The sequence below is a fragment of the Echeneis naucrates genome, chromosome 1 (genome assembly GCF_900963305.1).
Source record: "Echeneis naucrates chromosome 1, fEcheNa1.1, whole genome shotgun sequence".
NCBI lineage: Eukaryota > Metazoa > Chordata > Actinopteri > Carangiformes > Echeneidae > Echeneis > Echeneis naucrates.
In genome coordinates this window covers 13,259,937-13,282,596 of record NC_042511.1, presented here as the reverse complement: position 1 = coordinate 13,282,596, position 22,660 = coordinate 13,259,937, and the positions used below count along the sequence as shown (strand labels likewise).

The window sequence follows — 22,660 nt, the reverse complement described above, 5'->3', positions numbered from 1 at the left end:
CTGTTACCTTCAGCAGTTTTGAAATAATACCAAAGAGGAGAGTAAAGTAGTAGAAGCTGGAGAGAATGCAGGATTTCTATTTTGAGGTTCAATGCGGATACCAGACTTCATTCACTATTAAGTACACAAAGCCACAGACATTCATTAACGGAGGCATGTGGCTTAGTGAATTAGGCTATTTACACCAAAGCAATCCTTATAGAGTGCCTTTTGCTAATGTGAAAATGTGTCAATTGTGACGTGAAACGTCACAAAGTATTTTTTATCTTAAATTGATTCTACCTGTGTTCATTTTGTTGTGAAAGTAGCACGTCTAAAAAACATCAGGAGAAACTAGGCAGAGTTTGCAATACTTTCATTACAGCTGTATGTGAACAGCAGATGAGGTGTTTTTACTGAAACAGAATGAGGGGAAAACAAAATTTTCAGACGGTATAAAATGTTCTTTAGAGGAATGGCTCATCTGATTTTTTTTTTTCAACATTAACTGTAGAGGGATAACCACATGGTCACCATAGTCCAGGTCTTCATATGAAAAACCTTCTATTGCAAAGTAGTGTGTTTCTCTCTTGCTCTTTTTAGCTCTCTTTCGCTGTGAGTGTGTGCGCTATTAACAGATGCAAGGCTAAAAATGTTCCAAAAGGCACAACACAAACGTGTCACCAACAGCACTTATGGCACTATTGAAAATGCGGTTTCCATCTGCTGAAGCTGAAGTGTTATTGGATTCAGAGTATTCACGATTCAAGGAGGAAGAGGAAATGGAAAATGAGATTTAGTCTAAAGCTATGCCACATACCATACAAGTTGCAGTTTAGTACAAGATTTAGTATCTGAGGAAAAAATGGTATCGGCATGTTTCTTTCCAATTTACAAAATATATGGTGGTGTCACAAAGTAATAAGGCTTAATTTCTATTTTTTTTCCCTTGCACAGGCTTTTTTTCCCCCAGTGAATCAAAACTCGCTGCTGTTTTTAGTAGTTTTTTTGTCCTCATAGTTGGAGGGGGGAAAAAAATATTTAAAAAATAACAAGCTTTGATAATGAAGGATTTTCACATTACATTAGATGGGCAGGTTAGGTGGTTCATTTCATTCATGTAAAAATACATATGTTGTTACTTTTTGAGAGAAGCAACTAGTAACTCTAATTACCATTTTAAAATAACGTACCCAACACTGCTGAAAGCCAACACTTAGTGCAAGTGCTCCCCTCTGCTATGAAAGATATTCCTTTGAATTGCGTTTCATGGAGAAGAAATCGGAAAAGTCTGAGAATTGGAGTGCATGTGCCTGTTCTTAAGTGACAGGAAAATGCTGTCCAAGGTTCGCTCTACCAACAGCTAACAGCTTCAGTCCATCCAAGGAAGGGCATCTACATGTCTTTGTGTTACACTGTTCTTTGAAGCCCCCCCCCCCCCCCCCCCAAAAAAAAAAAAAGGTGTAAATCTGTGTATGTTGTACCTGAACATCCGTGCGGTCTGCGATCCACTTGGCCAGCTGCTCAGATGCAAAGCCAATCCTTTGCAGGTCAAACGTGTCAGCCCTCTTTGGTTTTCCTTTAGCTGGAAAGTGCATGAAGGTTGGAGCACTGTTCATGTTCAACTAGAGAAAAAGAGCGAAAATTAGGGTAGTGCTATCAAGTTAATGTCATTCTGACTTCTCAAACAGATTAGGCAGCATTTTATTTTCAGACAGAGATACAACATAGATCATGATCCTTTAATCAACAGATGACATGGACTCATATTATAGTTTCACCGCTCGACTGCTTTGCATTATGTCTTTCAGTCTCTGTTGTCAGTTATTCCATAATACTAAATTGCTTGCTGTCTTTAAAATAAATTGTCATTGTTATTTTGAATGCACATAATGGTGATTTTCCCTGAGTTCTATACATCAGAGGGTAAAGGGCTAAAAAGGTCCGCTGGTTTGTTATCTGATGTTGTGTCCACACTTATCTATGCACTGCATACATCTCTGCATACCTTGCTCAGAGAAATGTCATCAGTGAGAGCTGGAAATTGAACCAATAAATAAATGTATGGATGGATGGACAGATGAGCTGCTTTACCTCCTGAGCCACAAGCTAACACTTAAGACCACTGAAATCTAACCTTTTGCAGAACAGAACCTTAACTCTCAGTGTTTGGTTTCCATTTTGGATTGTAGCACTAGATTATTTTCCTACAAAACGGTTTCTGCCTTTTTCCTACTACTACTTGTTACAGTCTGTTTTTACACTTTAATGTGACAGGAGGAAAAATTTTTAGCATATGAATAAATGTGCATCCATGTGTGGACCAAGCTATTTTTGCACAATGTAAGAAATTGAATTTGATTTACAATTTTTATTTGCACACCTAACTACTGGTTTATTCAGTAAATCAGGCCTGTCACTTGGAATAATGTAACTGCCATACGCAATCATATTTAAAATATCTGAACTTGTCACTACATTCAGCAGCCAACTAACACTCCAAAAAACTAAATATCCTGTGATGTGACAACTTTTTCCCCACACAGCTTTATAAGTGAGCCACCAAGGTGCACAAATAAATAAGTCACATTTTCAGTGAATATACTCCTTCTGGAAGCACGTTTAAGACCAAGTTCACTGTGCTTATTTTTGAGCAGCATTGTGTAGTTCCTTGTACATAGTTTCAAGGCTGCATGGAACTGGTTGGTTCTGCTGGGAATGTAGAAGCTGTACAAATCCTGTCCGAACCTTCAAGTCATAAAACCTCCACACTGGCACTCCTCAACTTCATTCTAGTAAAAACACAAAGAATATTGTAGAAAAAACCTTAAAAGATCATTGTCATACAGATAATATTATCATATTATAAAGAGCTATTAAATTAGAAATACAACTACCCTAATTTGATTGGCTTTGCAGTTGCACTGAGCTGTGCTGTACTGTGTATGGAAATGTAGAAATCAGATTAGGACTATGGGCAGATATTCAATTTTAAATGACTTGGCACAAAAGTGATGACCAAAAAAAAAAAAAAACTAAACAAAACAAAACCCAACAATATGTGCTTCTGTGTGTGTGTGTGTGTGTGTGTACATGCATGAGTCTACTAATCTTATTGCAAGACCAGTGGATGTGTTTCGGCTATCAAAGATAATAATTGGAAAGAGAGGACATCTCCAATGATTCCTTCTTTGCATAAATATAATCATTTGTATAAAAGCATTGCTATGCTTTTTGTCTGTCCTATTAAAATAAACCCAACACATATACACAGACACAAAAATGAAGAAAATTAAGAAAATCAGGAGGTGAAAATTTGCAAAAAGGGTTAGGGTTAAAGTTGATTAATGGAATGGTGTGTATATGTGAGAACAAGTAAACTTATAGTACATGCAGAAAAACCCCTGACACAACAACAACCTACTTCTAAAAAAATCTATGCATAGAACTATCAAAAACACAAAACTTATAAATGATCTGAATACATTTACTTTTATACCTGTAGCTTAACCGAGTTAAACCTCAAAAGCCATTCTTTGTGATACGAATGGAAGTGGATTGCTGTGAAAATGAAGAGGCTTTTAGGGAACATATGGAAGAAGTCACAAGAAAAGAACAAAAAGAGCAAGAAGGACAATTGAAGAGAGAAAAAAAACCCACATTGAAAACAAAGTTACTTGACAAAAGAAGAAATATTCGAGACACCTAAATATTAAATCTTATTTTTATTGTAACAGCTATTTAAAGTTCTAAAGTTTAAAGTGTAGAATGACAAAGTTTAACTCTGTATTTTTTTTTGTCTCCATATGTAGGTAAACTAGTGGACTTCATGCTTAAGGCAGTGACTCACAGATGTGCCTTTAAATCAGTTCACATTTCCCACAGTGGTCCACATAGTGGAGTGCATACCATATATAGGCTTTACCCTAACGACAGCCCAGGTTTTCAATATGACCCATGGCCTGCTGCTGCATGTCGACCGATCCCTTTCTCCTGACTTTCCTGATTCTCTCTCACTGTGACTAAAAATAAAAAATAAATAAAATAAACACCCAAATTCAGCATCTTGTTGTTGTGGCGGTGGAATGAAAACAGCTATGTACCTGACAAAGAGAACTCATCAATACCTCTGTTTCAGAATGGAATGTGTAATTTGTGTTGTTTGCATATGTTTATCAGAATTTAATTAGCTCTCTGCTTGTATGCGTCCTTGTTTGTCATTTCAATATGTGCGCCATTAACTGGTGTTTGACTAGTGTGTGTGTGTGTCTGTGTACATTCCTGGATGCACACACAGTGTTCTATTCCAGTGTATATAAATAGCTGAGCCCCCCATGTATTTAAGCGTGTGTTTGCACCTGGCCTTTGTGGGTGTCCTTGGATGCTTTTCTGCCAATGAGAGGGGTGTGTGTGTATGTGTGTGTGTGTGGTTTTGTTCATGTACTTTTTGCCTTTCTGTGAGGTTGTATTGTAAACTAACAGAAACTGCTGAAGCTGTGAGGAAGCTCCTCACGAACAGACATCAGATGGCAGGGAGGAGCAAAAGGAGGAGAGAATGGATCTTCGATAGTGTAGAAGAGGCTGAGAAAAACATGGCTTGATAAAATGGAAAGAAAAGGTGACGAACATGATGGAGTGGAAGGAAGGGCAGAAAAAGGTATGTGTCTTAAAGTGGCTGATAACAGTGAAAACTGGGATGGGGAACTGATGAAGGGGCGAGAAGCCATACCTGGAGTTGACTGATCTTATCCCTGAGTTGCTACCAGACAAGCTCTTGCTCATTTCTTTTCATTGGGTTTCGTTAAAGAAAAAAAGGTAGCTTGACTGTCTACTTTTTTGCAGCTGTTCATTTCAAACCAAGTTACCTTCAGCATTCTTGTGAGGCCTGTGGAAATCAACCAATACTAGCAAAATATTAATGAGCATTTAAGGTAGAATTGGGTGAAGATGAGACACCCATATGGACCAATGTTAGAAAAAAGAAAAGAGTTGTTTTGAGTTTCATGAGGTTTGAATGGAGGGGAAAATATAAGAAGATACTCTGTGTGTCGGCCCTGTGATGGACTGGTGACCTATCTCACTACCTCACTCAATGTGAGCTGGGATTGGCTGCAGCAAACCCGCAACCCAGAAAACAGATAAACAGTAGAAGATGAATGAATGAACTTGTATTAGGCTTGGATGAATCAGCATAGATTTGACATAAAGCAAATAACTAGTTACCTGTTGGAACACATCAGCTCCCTCATCGTAGTCCACTACAGTGAAAAACAGCTTGTTGGAAAATGCAGATGAATAACGCCATGAGTTTGCCAAAACTTGGTACTCTTCATTCGCCTGCCTAGGAAATGGAAAAAACAAATACCAAGGAAAATGTCAATACAACATATTCCATGCTTTTACATCTAGAAAATCTGGGAAATACACATACGTGTTCGGATTTCCTATACTTGAATTAGAGGCTAGTTATTAGAATTCTACTCAAGATCATCTCCTCTGAGAAAAAAGTTTGACTCAAGTACTACAATTTCAGAGCCATTTTAACCACAATTGTCAAAATGACTGTGTTTCTTGCATGACAGCAACCCTAGTCGTGCAACAGAGAAGCAAAAATGTTTCTCAACAAGTGGGGCATGCCTCCCAGAGTGGTGTGGTGACATGCCAAGCGGGGTGCCTGTGTGACCCCAGGGAAAAGGTTGAAGCCAGGGGTCGGCAACCTTCAACATTAAAAAGAACCATTTGGTCGTGGTTCTCGCCAAATAAAACCCAGCCACAAAACCTACCTTAGCTCACCAGCCTGTCAGCAGCAGATGGCACAAACAAGGTGGGACGCATATTTCGATGGACAAAATATTTAAAAAGCTTTTTATTTCAATGTTGCAAGATCACCTAAATCTCTAGAATCATAACTATTAAATTGAAAAAACAAACAAACAACTAAATAGAATCAAATTTATTTAAACTAAATAGCTATTGTTTGCATTATTTTCTCAAAGCCACAGGGAGCCACGGCAGAGAGATGAAAGAGCCGCAGGTTGCCGACCCCTGGATTCAGTTATAGTCTTAGCTTTTTCATTGCTGCACCAAAACACAGCGTAATTGCACACCCACTACAGTAAGTGGCAGTGGCACTTTCATGTGGCATGCCATCAAACGGTGGGAGATGAAGAAAGACCAGAATGTGTATTTTGTCTAAAAACTGTGGCAGCAAATAGCTTGAAGCCAAATAAACTAAGGTGGCATTTACAGATATTCTACTGAAATCACGCTGATAAGCCGCTTGAGTTTTGCTAATAATCCATTTGAAAGACTTCATCATTTTGATAAATAAATCATCGCAATTTCTTTATTCATTTTCTTTTTCGAGGCTCAAGTGTTTTATTGGCGTCTGGTATTAAAACTGTGGCCAAATCAATCATCAGCAAGTCACGGAGTGAAATTTTTACTGCTTCGTAGGTGGAGCGTAACAGAAAACAATTTGGAACTACAGTACTGCTCGAACCAGAACACACTGACCATTTTCAAAAATGTTTTAATGTGTATTATGAATTTCAGATGAAATTATGTTTCAAAAAGGAAAAATAATAGATTTACTGCCTTCAGCATGCCATGAACACTGTGAAATGATTTCAAAAATGCTTTGTCCTATCAGACATTTGAGCATAACAGTGTAATCAGTTGATCTGATAGATAGAACTCTTGTTTACATCATAGTCAACTATGTTGTAGGTGCTCTTTTCATTTATTCAGCTGCTCTTTGTCCTACAGAAGGTGCTATTTAGATTCTGAGAGGCCATGGGGCATGGGCAACGCACAAAGGCTGAGATGACTGCATTTATTATGAAGAGACAAATAGATGTATGAATAAGGAGGACAACATCCAGGATATCCAAGACTGGTGACCTTAAAAAAAAGATAGATGGGGTTGATAGAGATAAAAAGAGGCTAAAAGGAGAGGAAGTAAGTGCATCAGATTGTCAAATAAATGCGCTACTAGAAAATGAACAGAAAAGATAGATACTGTTTGTTTTTCTTAAGGGGCGAACTATAAACCAAATTAAGTTTCTATCTACTTCAAATCAAGTTTGAAGAAGCAGTCTCATTCTACTGCAGTACATGAAATGATGACCAGTATGGTTTCTTTTCTTTCTCCCTTTTTTGTTTTTGACTTTACTTTGGCTCATGACTCTTCTTGACATTGGCATCCGCAACTGCCTGTTGTGTAGCTTAAGTTATTGGGAAATCAACCATCAGGATCTGTTTTGTGCACTGATGTTGTACTGTTATCGTCCCAGCTGAGGTTATGATGGATCCTTTGAAGAATGCAGTTTAAAAAAGTCAGCACAGAGAGTTGAAGTTGAAACTCTGGCCAGCAGACTGTCAGAGATTACAGCGGTGTTCCACTCGGCTGGCGTTGTCTAGCTGTCACTGAAATCTGGTTTTTGCTCTGCTGACATTTCATATTATTTATTCATTTGTTGTTCATTTGGCTTTCTGGCAACTGTCCTGGTGATAAAAGAAAATTTTATTGATGTTGTTCAGTTTTTTATTCAATAATTAACAAATGTCATCACATTCCAAAAAAATTGCAATAAATAAAACTCAGAAGTCAAAAATTGCATCAAGAATAAAAGATCTTGAACCACCATTGCTTGCTTTTTTATTTATATTCATCATTTGACATTCCATTTTATGTTAATTGTATTATTTTACAATAATAATATTATTTACGGTATGAAATGTTTAGCTGCAAATATGATTAGATATGAAAGGTTTAGCATGTCGATTTCACTGGGAGCTTCAAATTAATTTCTTAGCAATAAAAAGGTAATTTGTATATTTATTGTTACTTAGTTTTGTAGTATACTTGGCCATAGAAACCAAAATATCACGGACCGTTTGAACTCCCAACATTGACTGTCTTGAATATATATATATATATATATATATATATATATAGTATAATATTTTGATTTAACCTGTGTCCTGGCCGTAATTCTTACCATTTCCTAAACTATTTTCTCAATTGTCTTCTTTCCATTACTCTAGTATGTGTTACTGTTACCAGTATAACATCGTGTTTACTGCGCAGAGTTCTGCTGGATGTGGCAGTGAAAATTCTCATGAATGTGACTGATGTGTGTGATTAGAACTACAATATGCAAGTCCTGGAAATCTAACCACTGCAAACTTGAAATCAAGCCACTTGTGCCCTTCCACGCTTCTCTCTCCCTGCTTTGTCCAGCCATCCTCTTAAATCTTTTAGCTGTCTCAGCTAATACAGGAAGCTGGAGCTTTATAGTTGGTGAATTACACTGGAGTATTTGCGCAATGATTGACACCAGTGAGGCCGCACCACTGATTTTGGCCTTCTTTGATTGGTTAGAAAAGCAAGACTTGCTCAGAAACTTCAGAAGGGTTCAGAAGCCTTTGACAGCATAGTTTGACTGTTGCTTTATTTTCCTGGCTGTATATGTAGTTGTGTATATGTATAATGTTGTGCAGATGTATAACCATCTGCTCATGTGCATGTCTACATGTCTACATGTGAGAGAATCATTGGCAATGAACTAAGGTTCATTATCAAAGTGTTATAAATTAACTGAACAAAGCAATTCGTAACCTGGCACTATGTTGTTTGCATTTTCATTAATGTAATCATCCAGTCATGTTCTATTTCTGTGAAAGAAGCCAGAAAATAAAAAAATTTGTTGTGTGTGCATTGATTCTCTTTGTATAAAAATGACCATAAAAGCTTTAAAAAAAAAAAAAAAAAAAGAGTCATGCTTTGGTTGGGTTAAGGTTGGTGAACTCAAATTTAATTGTTTGCAGTTACTTGGCAGCAATCATACTGAATCCCTTTCATTAAAAAAAACAAAAACAAAAAGGGTTAGCCTACAAAAGGCAGCATAGTTATCAGAGATGAAGAAGGGAGAAGCGGTTGCAGTGAAAAGGATCCTACTGTTTGTATAGTTATTGTATAGTTATTCTCCCAGTGAATAAAAAGGCAGTTTCATTCTGCCAAAACTCCACTTCTGTTCTTGGTTTTAGTTTCAGCATGAAATATTGCATCACTATCTGCCATTTTCCTTTCAGCTGCTTGATATATTTAAAGGTAATCCTACATTGCGCAAATATATTTTACCGCCACCATTTTATCAACACTTACCTTAAACGAACACAGTGTGAAAACTGTCTTCCTGAAGTATGCTTAAATTAATCTGTGTGAAAACAACAATTAGTATATAGTATGAAAGTGGGGCCAAGCTGAAGAGTTATGTGGGAGTTACGACCCCAATAATTTGTTGTCTTTTTCACTGCATGATGGTCCTCTTAATGCAGGCTTTCAGGTCACTATCAAACATCCATCTCTCTGTTACTTTCTTCACTAATGATTTCATGCTGTCGCTTGTGTTAATAAGAGGGGTGTGTAAAGGTGTAGGCAGCTGTGAGACAAACAGAGATGAAAGAAGAAAGGAATATCATTCAAAAGAAAGGAATGATGGCGAATGAAAGCAGACCGATATTACTGATTGCATCTGGCAGTTACATAGACAATAGCAAATTTGTTGAGAGAAAAAAGAACAGCTCCTGAGATAAACAGATAATTGAGTGAGTGTACTTGGCCTTGTTTTACTATATTTGTGGGGTTCAAAGACTGACAGCTCAAGCTGGAGTAGGACACCTTTGTGAGTACAAATGTTCTGGACCCCGAAAGTTGCCCTGACTGCAAATTTAGATTCCCGATTTTTATGCAACCTGCTGACTGTGATCTTCTTTCTAAGAGCTGTAATTCACGGTTGCACAAACATTTTGTAATTTTTGATAAAAAACATCTCAAGTGTATGTTTATAATAAAGAATTGTTTGCATCATTCTGCTTCATGGGAAAAAGGCCATGGCTTGTTGGCATTTCTTTAAGAGCTGCTGAGTGCAGGGCACAACAGCTGTGCCCCCACGAAAAAATTGCACAGGGGAAACTCACTTTGGTGGAATGTTTGCACATCGGGAGGGTGAGTATGTCAGCTGTCAGATGGCATGATCCCAATCTAAATAAAAAAAGTTGCCATTTTCAGCTTGTAGGATGCTGTTATCTTCCTCATAGCAAAGGGCAACTTGAAAACAGTAACAAGCAGGGTAGATGCAAAGGGAGGAGGATGGCACCTAAAAGAGATGCCCAACGGCAAACCCACAGCTTACATTCAGTGAGTCAAACCAGCCCATGGTCAGAGGATTTAAGAGCGTGTGCGTGTGTGGTACTGGTATGCTTCTTTCCAAATTATGTGCTTAATTGTGGTCTTACCATGAGAGAAAAATTTGAATTTGAATTTGTAGAATATAGCAATAAATAAAATAAATAAAATTGGGACTTAATTGACTACTTGGGACTACTTGTTTTGTGATAATACCATGACTGTCAGTTCTGCATGTTTTGAAGAGAACACATTTAGCTGAAGAAATAAAAGGGGGAGATAAGGGCAGATGCATGCACAGGAAATTAGAGTTTTTGAGGGCCGTTGTGAGTGTGGAATAAGTTGTATAATCATGTGAGTGATAAGAAAAGAAGAGTGGCTGATTAGAATAACAAGTAGAGAAGGTCAGGGTTGATTTCAGGTACTGGCTGGACCTCCCTGAGGACACACACCAACTGCCTGATTTATGCTACACAGGCAAAATGTGCCAGAACATACCATAAATCATGCATTTCATTGTGGTAGATGTCAATTAGGTACCTTGAATTTCAGTAACTCGGAGGCACAGTGTGTCTCAGAGTCACAGCATTTTTTTATTTATTTTTTAAATATATTTTTCTTGGCATGGATATAAATTTGAGTTTAATGTATAAAAACATCTCTTAGAGAGACCTAGTGTGAGGAAATCAGCAGTTCCGAAACAGTGCAACCACCACCTTCGGTTACAAATCTTCCATCAACCGTTACCAAGTGCCTCACAATGATGAAAATATAAATGCAAAAGGAAAGTCAACGGTAAAAATTCAATGGCGTAACAATCTAAGCAAGCATGAACAATGACAACAAAATGTAGCTCTACCAGTGAAGGCGTTGGCGCTGGCTGCAATCCACATGACCCGGAGAAAAACATTCAAGTAATAAAGTTGCACACTATGCAAGCCAAATGAAAACTTCTGTCCCTGTTCTTCATTTTAACACAGACTATAATGTGCAATTAGAATACAAAAATACATTGTCCATAATAAAAAATATGCAGCTGAATTAAAACCTTTTTTTTTTTTTTTCGCGTTACATTTACTTCAGCTTATCACATAACATTTTTAGGTGTCTGTCTCTTCTTTCCAGTTGGTCTCATGATGACAGGAAAAAAAAATGGTACAGTGCGCTAAATGTACTCATCTGGCATCAGAGAGAGAGAGAAAGAGAGAGAGATACTGGTGAACTCTATACTTCACACCGGTTCGCATGGCCTCACTGACTACAAAGTAGCTTTCAGGACCAAGGACAGCTCCAGAGTGGTCTATGATGAATACCAGTGTTGTGTGCACAGCTGTCCGTGGTGCTGAAACACTCAGATGGGTATTCTTTTACATTCCGAGCTTAAAAATCTAAATTAAACTGCTAATCTTATACGAGCCTTTTGAAGCGGCATTTCACCTTGCCATGTTGCAGTTGAATACCCCACAAAAATGATGCAAGTCTGGCGTTGTAAATTAAAAAATCCAATCTAAAGACTTTTGTCAAATCTTCTCTCTGCAATGTATAAAATGCCCTTAGTATGCAAAGTGGGTAAGTAGGTCTTGTTGGCCTTGTTCTGTGGAATTTATTATTTCCCCTTTGGTGATAAAGCTGGCTGGAGTCCCTTTGATCCAAATGTCAATGTGACCCACAGGTTTGTATTATATAATGCTGCTTTTCGTGTTTCAATGAAAGTCTATATGTGTGTGTGGAAGCAGGGTACGTGAAATACCAGGTGATTTTGAGGACATTTGTGCTTGTGTGGGCCTGTTGGTGTGTTTGTGAGACTTAACTTCTCAGATTCTTTTCACTGTAAAGTGAACTTCAGTTCACTCAGTAAACTTCGAGGAAGACATGACAGACTCAGGCAATCAAAAAAATGACAGAGGAAAGGTTGTTATGTTGGAAAATATGTCATTGGGATGTGCGCGTACCTGCAAACAGAACACTGCCTTTGAGGCTGGAGGGCAGTGAACATGACGATGACAGAGTAGTTCCTGGGTGGAGCCTTGACAAAGCGACGGAACTTGTCACCATTCATCCGGACGACGGAACGGCGAGAAGACCATTCCATCATCTGGTCAACTTTCTCTGACAGCAGGTTCTGAACAAATGGACAAGGGGAGAGCAGGAAAATGTTTCCTGTTAAGATTTTCAGATTCAAACAGAAACAGAAACGGTATTTCTATATGCTGGCTTATAAAAATAAGGACAGCCCATTAATTCTTTACAATGTCAAAAACCCTGTTGTCATGGTGAAGAGACAGTATAGAGGACTTGCTAATACATTCTGGTGCGCTCATATAAAATGACCCATTTGCAGAGTCCCGTGATATTGCCCACAGGATATAAGATTTCCCACAGAGTACAGCAGGACCCTTTTTTTGTTCATGTTCTGGCCACATCTCTTCAGCTCAATAACATCCCAATTATTCCACTGAACAGGAGGAACTATGTTGTAAATAATGACTACTTTCAAAGTCTTGATACAGAGCAAGGTGTGACTGGATGTGAGTCAGCAAATCTAAATTTTAATAGGCTTGACTCCTGGCCTACATTGACTAATGGAATGCAAAAAATGTGGAATAAAACAAACCTAACTGTTATGTACAGAAAGGAAGCCCTGACTAGGCAGTCTAGGTGTGTGCGTTGTACAGAAAAGCGATAGTTTTGTGTTGTGTTTGTGTGTGAAGTTTGAGTCTGCTATTGATAAAATCTGGTCCAGCTTATCTAAAAGGTCAGAACAGAGTTTGTATCAGAGTCTAATGCTAAAGGGAAACAACACACAGCATACATGTGTATACAAACACACACACTAGTGTCAGTTTATTTTGTTGTAGTGCTTATTATGACAGTCATGAAGCATACAGTAATGTTTCGATGTGGCTGGTTGTGCATGAGTGTGCTTGTGCTGCATGTGTGTGTGTAAATCTACTATATTCTAGTGTTCTCAGCAGGACACAGCTTCGTCTTTACCAACAACATCTTTGCCAAACTTGAGCTCTAAACTGATGGCTGATGAAACACCAAGACTGCTGATGAAACACTTGTTTCATAGCTACTGCTGATGAAACTGTACAGCTTAAAAAAAAACAAAACATGTCCAGATAGCATATTTCAATTTACAGCATTAAAACCTTTCTTGTGAAGTACACTGTGTTAAATCAATGCGGAGGACTTGTCATGCATTTTTCATTAAAGTCTTCTGTCCACCATCTCTGTATCTTTAGTGATAATCTTTTTTCTCCACCACTTCTTTCAAAAAAACTACTGTGTTCTAAACAGGAATAAGTAATTCAGGGTGGGGAGGATATTTATTTTTTGACTCAAGAGTGTTGCTGTGCTATTCATTTCATGCTTTTCTACAAGTAGTGTTACTCTTACTCTGTGGTGACTCATACAGGACAGTTTAGTTGAAACAGAGGAGCAGGCTATTGAGTGTAACAACAGTAAATAGTTGTAGTTTCGGTTTTAGGGATGGGTGGGGGCAAAATGTTTCCACACTGTGGATTTGAATGTTCCCAGGGGCTGTGCGGTCTCAGGGTTCTTATCTTAGGAACAGTCGACACATGCAGATAAAAGGGACAAAAATAGATCAATGTTTTCAAAACATACAGCTCCCCTTGACTTCAAGTGGATTGTGTCATTCACACATATTACAGTGTCAGCTGTAAATGAAAATCAAGTTTGAGAGCTCCTTGAGACCTGCAGTGGTGGCAGTGGGTTGAGGCTCTGGAAGGTATCGCTATACAACACTGCATATGAAATACCAAAATACCAAAATTCATTATTAAAATGCCTTGCCAACTGTACCAGCTGAATGTGCTAACATTCTCAACTGCAGTATTGTGTTGTAACATACAGTACTTCTCACTCACTCTCACATGGGACCCTGCCAGTGCATCCGAGCTTAGCTTGTTCAAAGGGGCATGAGATGCAGAGCTAAAAGATCACAGACAGGACTGGTAGGGCTTTTGTGGTTTTTGTACGATTGGAAATTTTGTTTTCAAGTCTGCAGATGTAATGCAAGACAGTATAAGAGCCTCAAGCTACTCTACGCAAAGCAACTTTCCATCACTCTCCGTCTCCACCCCTCTTTCTACCCAGTAGTTCACTAGTAGTGGATCAAATAGAAGGGAGCTAAATAATTTGGCACTGCACCTCATTCCTACTGGTAATCTGGCACAAAATCTCTCCTTCTGTGTGTCTCTCTCTGTCTGTCTGTTTCTCTCACACACAATCTGTGGCTATAGACACAGAGCAGAGACTAAATCTTTCCTGTAAACAAAAGAAGGAAAGGATAAGAGATAGTGTGGGGGAAATACAGTAGCACAGGTTTCAGTGTATTGCTTGTTCACCAAAGACACACTCTTATGGCATCAGGTCATGTATAATATGGGTTGTTCACTAAGAAAACAAGGCACAGAAACACCAGAATTGTGTGTTATGTGTGGTTAAGTGTATGTCCAAAGGAGGTTCAAAGTGCTTTCTGTGCAGCGTTGCTTTTTTTTTTTTTTTTTTTTGCCTTGAATTTATCTACCAAGATATTGCCTGTGTGCATTCAGCCCCGAAAAGAGAGCTGTCAGTCCTGGATGCCAGTTACACTGGCAGTAATGATGCACTGCCTTACTCACTTTCCACAGGCGCACACACACAAACAATATTGCTGAAAACACACTCAAGTGCCGCTTGTGAGGGAAGTCTAAGTGATGACAAAAGTGCTTAAAAACAATGCAGCGCAGGGTAGCTGGCATGAGAGAATATTTACCATAATGTAGGCTCTTGTTTGAAAGCATAAGCTGCAGGTTTGGAGGGCTTAAAATACACTCTCCTTACAAAACTGGAATAAATTAAGAGACCAAGAGAGAAAGTGGAAAACTAAGACAAAACGAGCATCCTGATGTGTCATCTGCAATTTAGCGCTGGCATTTATGATTTTCCGCCAGAAGGAGTCTCTTGGGCTTTCTTGGCTATAATTCCATGACAATATCTTCATACTATTTGAGTGTATGCATTTATCACATCTTAAATGGGAAAAAAAAAATATTTCACTTTAGACTATAATGACATAGAATTATTTACCCCAAGGTTTACTATTGTTTATACATTATGTTGTGGCCATTACCGTTACATGTGAACATAAACAGCAAGCACAGGCAGTAAATTAACACAGCAGGAAACTTCTTCCCAAAAACCGCTTTTACAAAACCAAAAGGCAATGAGAAATACAATGCATGCTGCTGACAATGACAGTGGGATTCTCTATTCGATTAGAGGAAAACATGACCAATGCCTGAGAGCTCACAGTAATGCCTGTTGTCCACATTAGCACAAAATTAGTTTAGAAAAAAGCTGTTCTAATGAGCATTGCCTGCACAGAGCTATTTACATATCTTACGGTAGACCTTCAAGTGACTCCTACACACCAGCGTCATAACTCCCCACTTTACCTGATCATCATACACCAACATGAACTACACAAAGGCTCTCCAAACAGCCTGGGACCATTAAAAACATTTATTTTCTACACCACTGAGCACAGAGGGCACTAAAATGAATCACATCTACCATGTGCATATGATTTGTGCGTGTGTGTGTGTGTGTGTAACAAGGAGAGAGAGAGAGAGAGAGAGAGAGAGAGAGAGAGAGAGAGAGAGAGAGAGAGAGAGAGAGAGAGAGAGAGAGAGAGAGAGAGAGAGAGAGAGAGCCACAGTGAGTAAGATGCCCAAATCTGCAGATATCCCGCTTTATCCATCTGACTTTCTGTTACTCAGTCCATGAATGTCATGACCTCTCTCTTTCAAACACACACACACACACACACACACACGCACGCAAACCCACTTAAACCAGCAGACTGCATAAGTAGCACTGAACTGTGGTTTAAATTTCTCTCTAGTTCCGCATTTACGCCTTTCCTCTCATTCTCTTTTCTTATTATATCCACTCTGCTGCATAATTTCCAATAGTCTATCTTCTTGTTTTTCTTTTTCCTTTCAGTAACTTCCAACTATTTCCACATTTCTTTCAATGTAAAGTCATGAGATAGGAATAGGATATTATGACTAAAGAGAGAGAAAAGGTTTGTTTTAAAGTAAAAGAAACAACACTTGTATGTTATTTTTATGCTATTTAGAGCAGAGCTAGGAATGGAAATGATGAACGGGAAGGGAAAGTCAGAGAATGACGCACGGAGTGTAAGGCAGAGCTGAATCAGGCATTAAGGGGTCTAGGGGTCATCATCGAAGAGGGTTGATTTGTCAGCCAAACACTTATTCAAGTGTAGAGTCACTGTGCAAGCTGAAAAAAGCTGTCAGAAAAAAATGGTCAGCCACTCAGTCAGCTAATTATTTACTTGGTTAGTAAATCAGCGAAACAGGAAGTCAATATGTTGATGCCAGTCACTCAATGACACCGTTAAAAGAAATAAGCAGGCAGTTAGGTGGTTCGTTAGTTTCCCTGTCAGTCAGCCGGCTTGTTTGATCAAACAATTCAATTCAGTATTTTAAAGGCTGACAAACACTGTATACTTTAAAGTGTCTTGTAGTTAGATGGGAAGCAGCAGATTTCCCCAGCCAGCAAGGGGTTTGATCTGGGAACCCTCCACATGAAAGGCTAAACGTGTTTGTTCAGCCCACAATCCCTTGCTCTGAGCGGTCTAAACAGCTCTATTGTAAGTGAATGGGCTTCAGCTTTGGCCATCAGGCTCCTACACAGTTTACTTCAATTCTTCCATTGAAAGGGGGATTACTGGAAATTGACTTCATATAACATGGAACAATGAGTCATCTCTTTCCTCGCTCTCTTACTCTCCCGCCCTCTCTCTCGATCATGCTCCCACAAATGTAGACACAAAAGAAGTACATTGCTCTCTGTAAAGACCAACAAAAACTTATTGCAAGGCAATTTCTGGTAATCATGGTGTCCTTATGATGACTTTGGAACTTTGTAGGCTGAGTTGAACCAAAAATACTTAAAGCGTGTTATGCATGCACGAAGGAAGTTCAGGAGGGCAGAACAATTGTAGAGGGAGGGGGAAAAAAAAGGAGCGTTACTCAGAAAGTGGACGTTTTTTTTATCTTTTATTTGGGGAAGGAATAGAATCAGAGGATTACGCGAGAAATTGGGGAAGAAAGAGACCAAGAGGTTTATGAAGTTAGTGGAGGACTCAAGCATTCGATTAAAGGAAAAGAAAATACAGAGGAGGAGAAAAAGTAAAATTGCAGGCAACGTGAAATCCTGTGAGCAAGCAAAGGACGAGAGAGGGACAGTTAATACTGTGAGATTTAAAAACATATACATCACGTATTTTGATAGTGCGTCTGTGCGTTTTCTGTCAGTGTTATTGTTTCCATTTCTCACCTGTATTAAATCAAACCAAAATACCTTCATATTTCCAGCACATTTGTCAGCCCATAAATTCTAATTCTAGGACTTATCACGATTTGTCACTAAAGGGGGGGGGGGGGTGACAAAGGATTTGTCAGCTTATCTGCCTAATAACAATTATTTGAAATAAACGCATACCTCCCTTGACTTTGTCCACATGTCCTCACGTCCCGTCACCCTCCGGTGATTTTATTTTCTATCTTTCCTCCATTAATGCTGGCAATTGTCTCATTCCATGATGCTTATAGAATATCTAAAGATGTGCCTTTTTTTCTTTTCTTTCTTGTTTACAGATTACAGCTCATCTCTAAACCTCCCAGGCACATGGTGTGACATTTTAAATCTTCTGTCATTTCTTTTCCCGAGGGTGTCTGTCTAAGTCTTTTGTGTTTGTTGGTTTAGGGTGTATGTCAGTTTTATCAAGCTAACTTCTCAACATTTTCCAGACATTTTAAATGTCAGTTGGGAGATAAGTCTAATTTTAAAGCAGAAATAAAATTTTGATATGATCAAACGAAATATGCACTATATGCCACGTGTTGGTAGCTGGGTTGAATTTTCATCCATATGAAGAATTTTACAGCACGACTCAATTTGAAGACATTTACGTCTCAGAGCTAGTTAAAAATCAAGGTATTTGCTTTGTCTTTTTATCTTTGGGGTCTGCTATCCTATAGCTGATACTCTGTCACAACTGTCACAATTGTTGTGATTGGCCTACAGGATAAACATGTGACGCATTTTTTTTAAAATGCATCTCGGTGCACCCATTAACATATTTTAATGAACAAATTACTACTTTTTCAATTCACTCTGTTTTTGGACTTGTTCTCAATTCATTTTTAATTGTTTATCATCTCTATCTGGACAGCTTTTTACATACGCACAGTATAAACACAGGAAGATGATTCGCCACTTGCCCAGCCACCATCCAGTCAAACAATCAGACCATTTCCACAATGCATAGCTGTCAAAATAAAGCCACATCAGGTGAACCATTTATTTGACCCAGAAAGTAAATGTATTTTATCCTAGCTGCATTTTATCTGACACAATACTATAGCAGAAGGCTGAAGTTAATTGTTAGTCACGCTTCACCTCTACTGACCCCAACTTCATTTATTTTTCTTTTCCCTGTGTTTGCAGATATGATTTCTCTAGGGCAAAGCAGAAAGCTCCAATTGGGTTTATGGGGCATCAGTGCTGTTTGATTTTGTTATAAAGACATCCCAATAAAAAGTGGGGATGGACACACAGGGCAAAGAGCCAGTCCCACTCTAAAAACAATCGTGAGTCAACATAAATACTCAGGGAGCATATGGTCACTATACTGTTCCCCTGCAATAAACCAAAAGGAGGAGGAATGAAAAGAAAGTAATTTTGAAAAATCGGAGGAATAACAATTGGTTTGAAAGGAATGAAGGTTAAAAAAAACAAAAACAAAAACGTTACAGTGAGAGAGAGAAATTGAAAAAAATAAAATAAAATAAAAATATATAAATATATATATATATGATTATATCCTTATCATATACATACGTTATCACCTACAGGTCTGTGAATTGTTATTTTGAAGCCATATTTTGGAAATATGGGCAATGCCATCTTATTTATTTATTTATTTGTTGTTTTTATTTTGTTTTTAACCAGAATGAACCAGAACATTTGGACTTGGAGTGGAGACAGGCTGGTCAGCAGATATGACCTCCTCTTTACAACATCCTGATTGTGAGGCAGGTCAATTGGTCTCTAAATCACGCCCTAAAGCTGCTTATCTGCTTTATCGGACATTTTCCTCTAAATGGGACGATGATCTAAAAAATTTTAATCATGTTGTATTGAAGAAGGCTCAAAACTAGCAGTTGAGACTATAAACTCATTAGGAAAACGTTTACTGGGGTAATAAAGCAAGGAAAAAATGGGGAAATTTTCTCATAGTTTCATACTTCACCATTTTTGCAACTTTGGAATCACCCCCTGATGCTCATTACATAGAATTAACTTTTATAGCTCTTTTTCACTATGGAGTGGAGTTTGCATCCACGTTTACATACAGTCTGTGGGTTATGCTAATAACTCTTTTTGCTGGTAATACCAAACGTAGCAAAAAACAAGGAAAAAACATATATATATATATATATATATATATATATATATATATATATATATATATATATTACATTACATTACACTAAATGATATCCAAAGTGAAATTTAGTGAGGAGCTTCCGAGCAAATATGATATTCTCCTGACAGTTTAATTTTTGTAATTTCTTCACTATTCACTAATATCTCCATTACTTATTATTTTAGTTGCCAAAAGCATGTTGTAAAGGAAACACATCTGCTAATCGCCAAAAACAAATAAAATCAGTGTGTAAATAATTTTGCCATGGTTTTAGGTATGTTTGGGGATTTAATGTAAACTGACAGCAGATAATAGCACGTGAAATTTTTCGAAAAAAAAAAAAAAAAAAAGCACATCAAAGGATTCGAAAAAAAAAGTCCTTTTCAAATTCTTTCTTTAGGTGAACGTGTTGGAATGCAGAACAGGGTATTTCTGCCTTTTTGGATTTCTACAGTAAGATCTGTGGAACCTTTGAACCACACAGCAGGGAACCAAAAGCGAGAAACTAGGCAAGCAATGTAACCTCTCTGCATGGCTGCTGCAAACCGATACACATTTATGAAATCAACACCTTAAACTGCAAAATGTTCTTTTGGTATAATTTAGCTGTATATAGGTAAGAATGGGTCAAATTTCAATTGAAGTAAAACAATCACACTTAAAAAAAAAAAAAAAAAAAAAAAAAAGGTTTTCTTCCTTTGGTAAAAGGAAAAGAACAAAACAATCATAAACAACTCAATGAAGCCATAGAGATGTGTCCGTTGCAGCAGAGCCCCAGATCACACTCTCACCATCACTGTGTGATCGTCTGCCTGCATTTAGGGCTGGGCTGTATGTGTGTATGATGAAAGGCAGGGGCCACATTTTTCATTCCTCTCACTCAGCAATGTCAGTAGCTCAGGCCATCTGTGGGTGGTCTTAAGGTTTAATCCTTTAACATCAAAGATTCCTATTGTCCACCTGGAGTTTTTGCTTATTTTAACAATAAAAGGGAGAGTAAATGTATGTAAATGTAAATGTCCTGTAAGTGCTTTTGGCCATTTTTCCAGAATACTTAGAATACTTACAACCTTCAATACCCGGCAGCTTGCGGTATGTCGAAAGAATGTATTAACAGTTAACACATTTGTCGATTTCTGGTAACAGCGCGAGTGGAATGACTGTAATGACCCTATATTGGATGTGAAGTGAACTTCTCAGCTTTCCACTTCTCAGAAACCACTGGAATTTTTCCTATAGAGCAAACATTCGCAAACATACGGTAATTTAATGTGCCACCAGGGTTAATAAAGCGCTGAAGAGAAAACAGAAAGGGAGGCTCAGCATAATGCAAAGCATAACCATCTCACATAAAATTGGAATGAAAAAACACGTGTGTACTTCAGAGAAAGGATGCTCAATCTGGGTCCTATTCAAAGTCCCGAATTTAAAAATGGAAGCAAAGACTGAAAGGAAGAGAGAGCTGTCATTTTATCCCCTTTCAGCCAGTCTTCACCATCTATTAGGGTACAGTAGAATAGAATTGCTGGAATAGTCTCTTAAGTATAAGAAAGGAACAAGAAGGACAAAGTAAGTAGAGGTAATCATCTACTTCTATTTAAAAAAAGATTTCATACTGAGCTGAAACCAGAGACTTGAAAGAAAAGTGAAAATTATTTTCAAAAGTTCTTTGATGAAATTGAAGTTTTGAGGACCAGCAACACATGATTTATTTGACTATAGGTTTAATGTTATTACTGGGTTCATCTCTCTTTATTTTATTTTAATTGTTTCAAGTCACAGTCTCTGAGGCAGATCGTACATATAAACGAATTTCAGCTTTTTTGCCCCCCCCCCCCCAAAAAAAAAAAAAGCACAAAAGCACATGCAGAACACAAAACATTACAATAAGCTGATAGAAGAAAATGGGGGCATGACAAATGCATGTTCAAAACATACACCAGTCATTCACCCTTGCATTGTAAAATATCACCCAGATCCTATCAAATTCAAAGACTGTAATCACAGTTGCCATTACCATTACCATGTTACCAATGTCTCATAATCAAAAAGGTGGGAAATGCCGGCTTATGAGAAAAAGCAAAAACGGAAAAATGTGGATGTACCAGAGGGAGGGACTCATACACAAAGGTCATGAATTTGCCTGTCTGCCTGACTACCAGGTCAATTATCCTCCTCTTTTCCGCTGCCCGGTTGTGCAGTGCTTCGCTACTACTATTTGACCTTTAGCTCACTATTGTCCATTTACAGCTCTCCTCCTTCTGTCTTTTAACTTTATGCACCGACCCCGCACTTAGACTGTGCCAGTCTGCCTGCAGTGATCATTTTTAATGGTCAAAGTCAAGGCCAAGTACACAATGCCCATACAGTATCAGGATATTAGAAATACAAGTGTGATTGTGTGCACCCTCATTAGCCTTGGGAAACAAGCACTAGTATTAAAGCCTAATAACTACAAGCTTAATGTGCACCTAATTAGCCTTCTAAGCCATTCACATTTGTTATTTGCCTCTGCTAAGGTGAGCATTCAGTCTCACTAGACCTATTGAATGAACAGCAGCTGCTGAGAGGAATTTCTTATCAGAAGCATATCTGATTTTAAAAAAGTGGGTTCAAATAGAAAGTTACCAGGTAAGAAAAAATGCTGCCAAAATGTGTGTGTGTGTGTGTGTGTGTGTGTGGTGGTGATTGGTGATAGATGGAGAGAATAGGTACATCTACAACATAATCAGATTTGGTCATAGAATTTCAAATTCCGAGAAAGCATATGTGTAGGCACAAGTGTAAAACTGTGCTTTTTGGCATGTTTTATAATTAGTGACAATAACAGTGATCATAGTTTGTATGCAAATACGATGTTTATATTTTCTGGTCTGTCTTTTTTGGGTTTTTTTTTCTGAAAGGTTTTGCACAAATAATTAAGTTTCACTTAGTAGCATATGCTGTTTTATTTA

The 22,660-nt window shown here is 38.0% G+C and overlaps 1 protein-coding gene across 1 annotated transcript in view; it reads right to left on the bottom strand.

The window, feature by feature from the left end:
* tusc3 (tumor suppressor candidate 3) overlaps nucleotides 1-22,660 on the bottom strand; it is a 60,930-nt gene that overhangs the window by 25,238 nt on the left and 13,032 nt on the right. The window contains exons 2-4 of the mRNA XM_029502901.1: nucleotides 12,124-12,293; nucleotides 5,203-5,320; nucleotides 1,464-1,604 (exon numbers count right to left, since the gene is read on the bottom strand). Of these exons, the coding sequence (XP_029358761.1) occupies nucleotides 1,464-1,604; nucleotides 5,203-5,320; nucleotides 12,124-12,293 (429 nt within the window). The remainder of the gene's footprint in view (nucleotides 1-1,463; nucleotides 1,605-5,202; nucleotides 5,321-12,123; nucleotides 12,294-22,660) is intronic.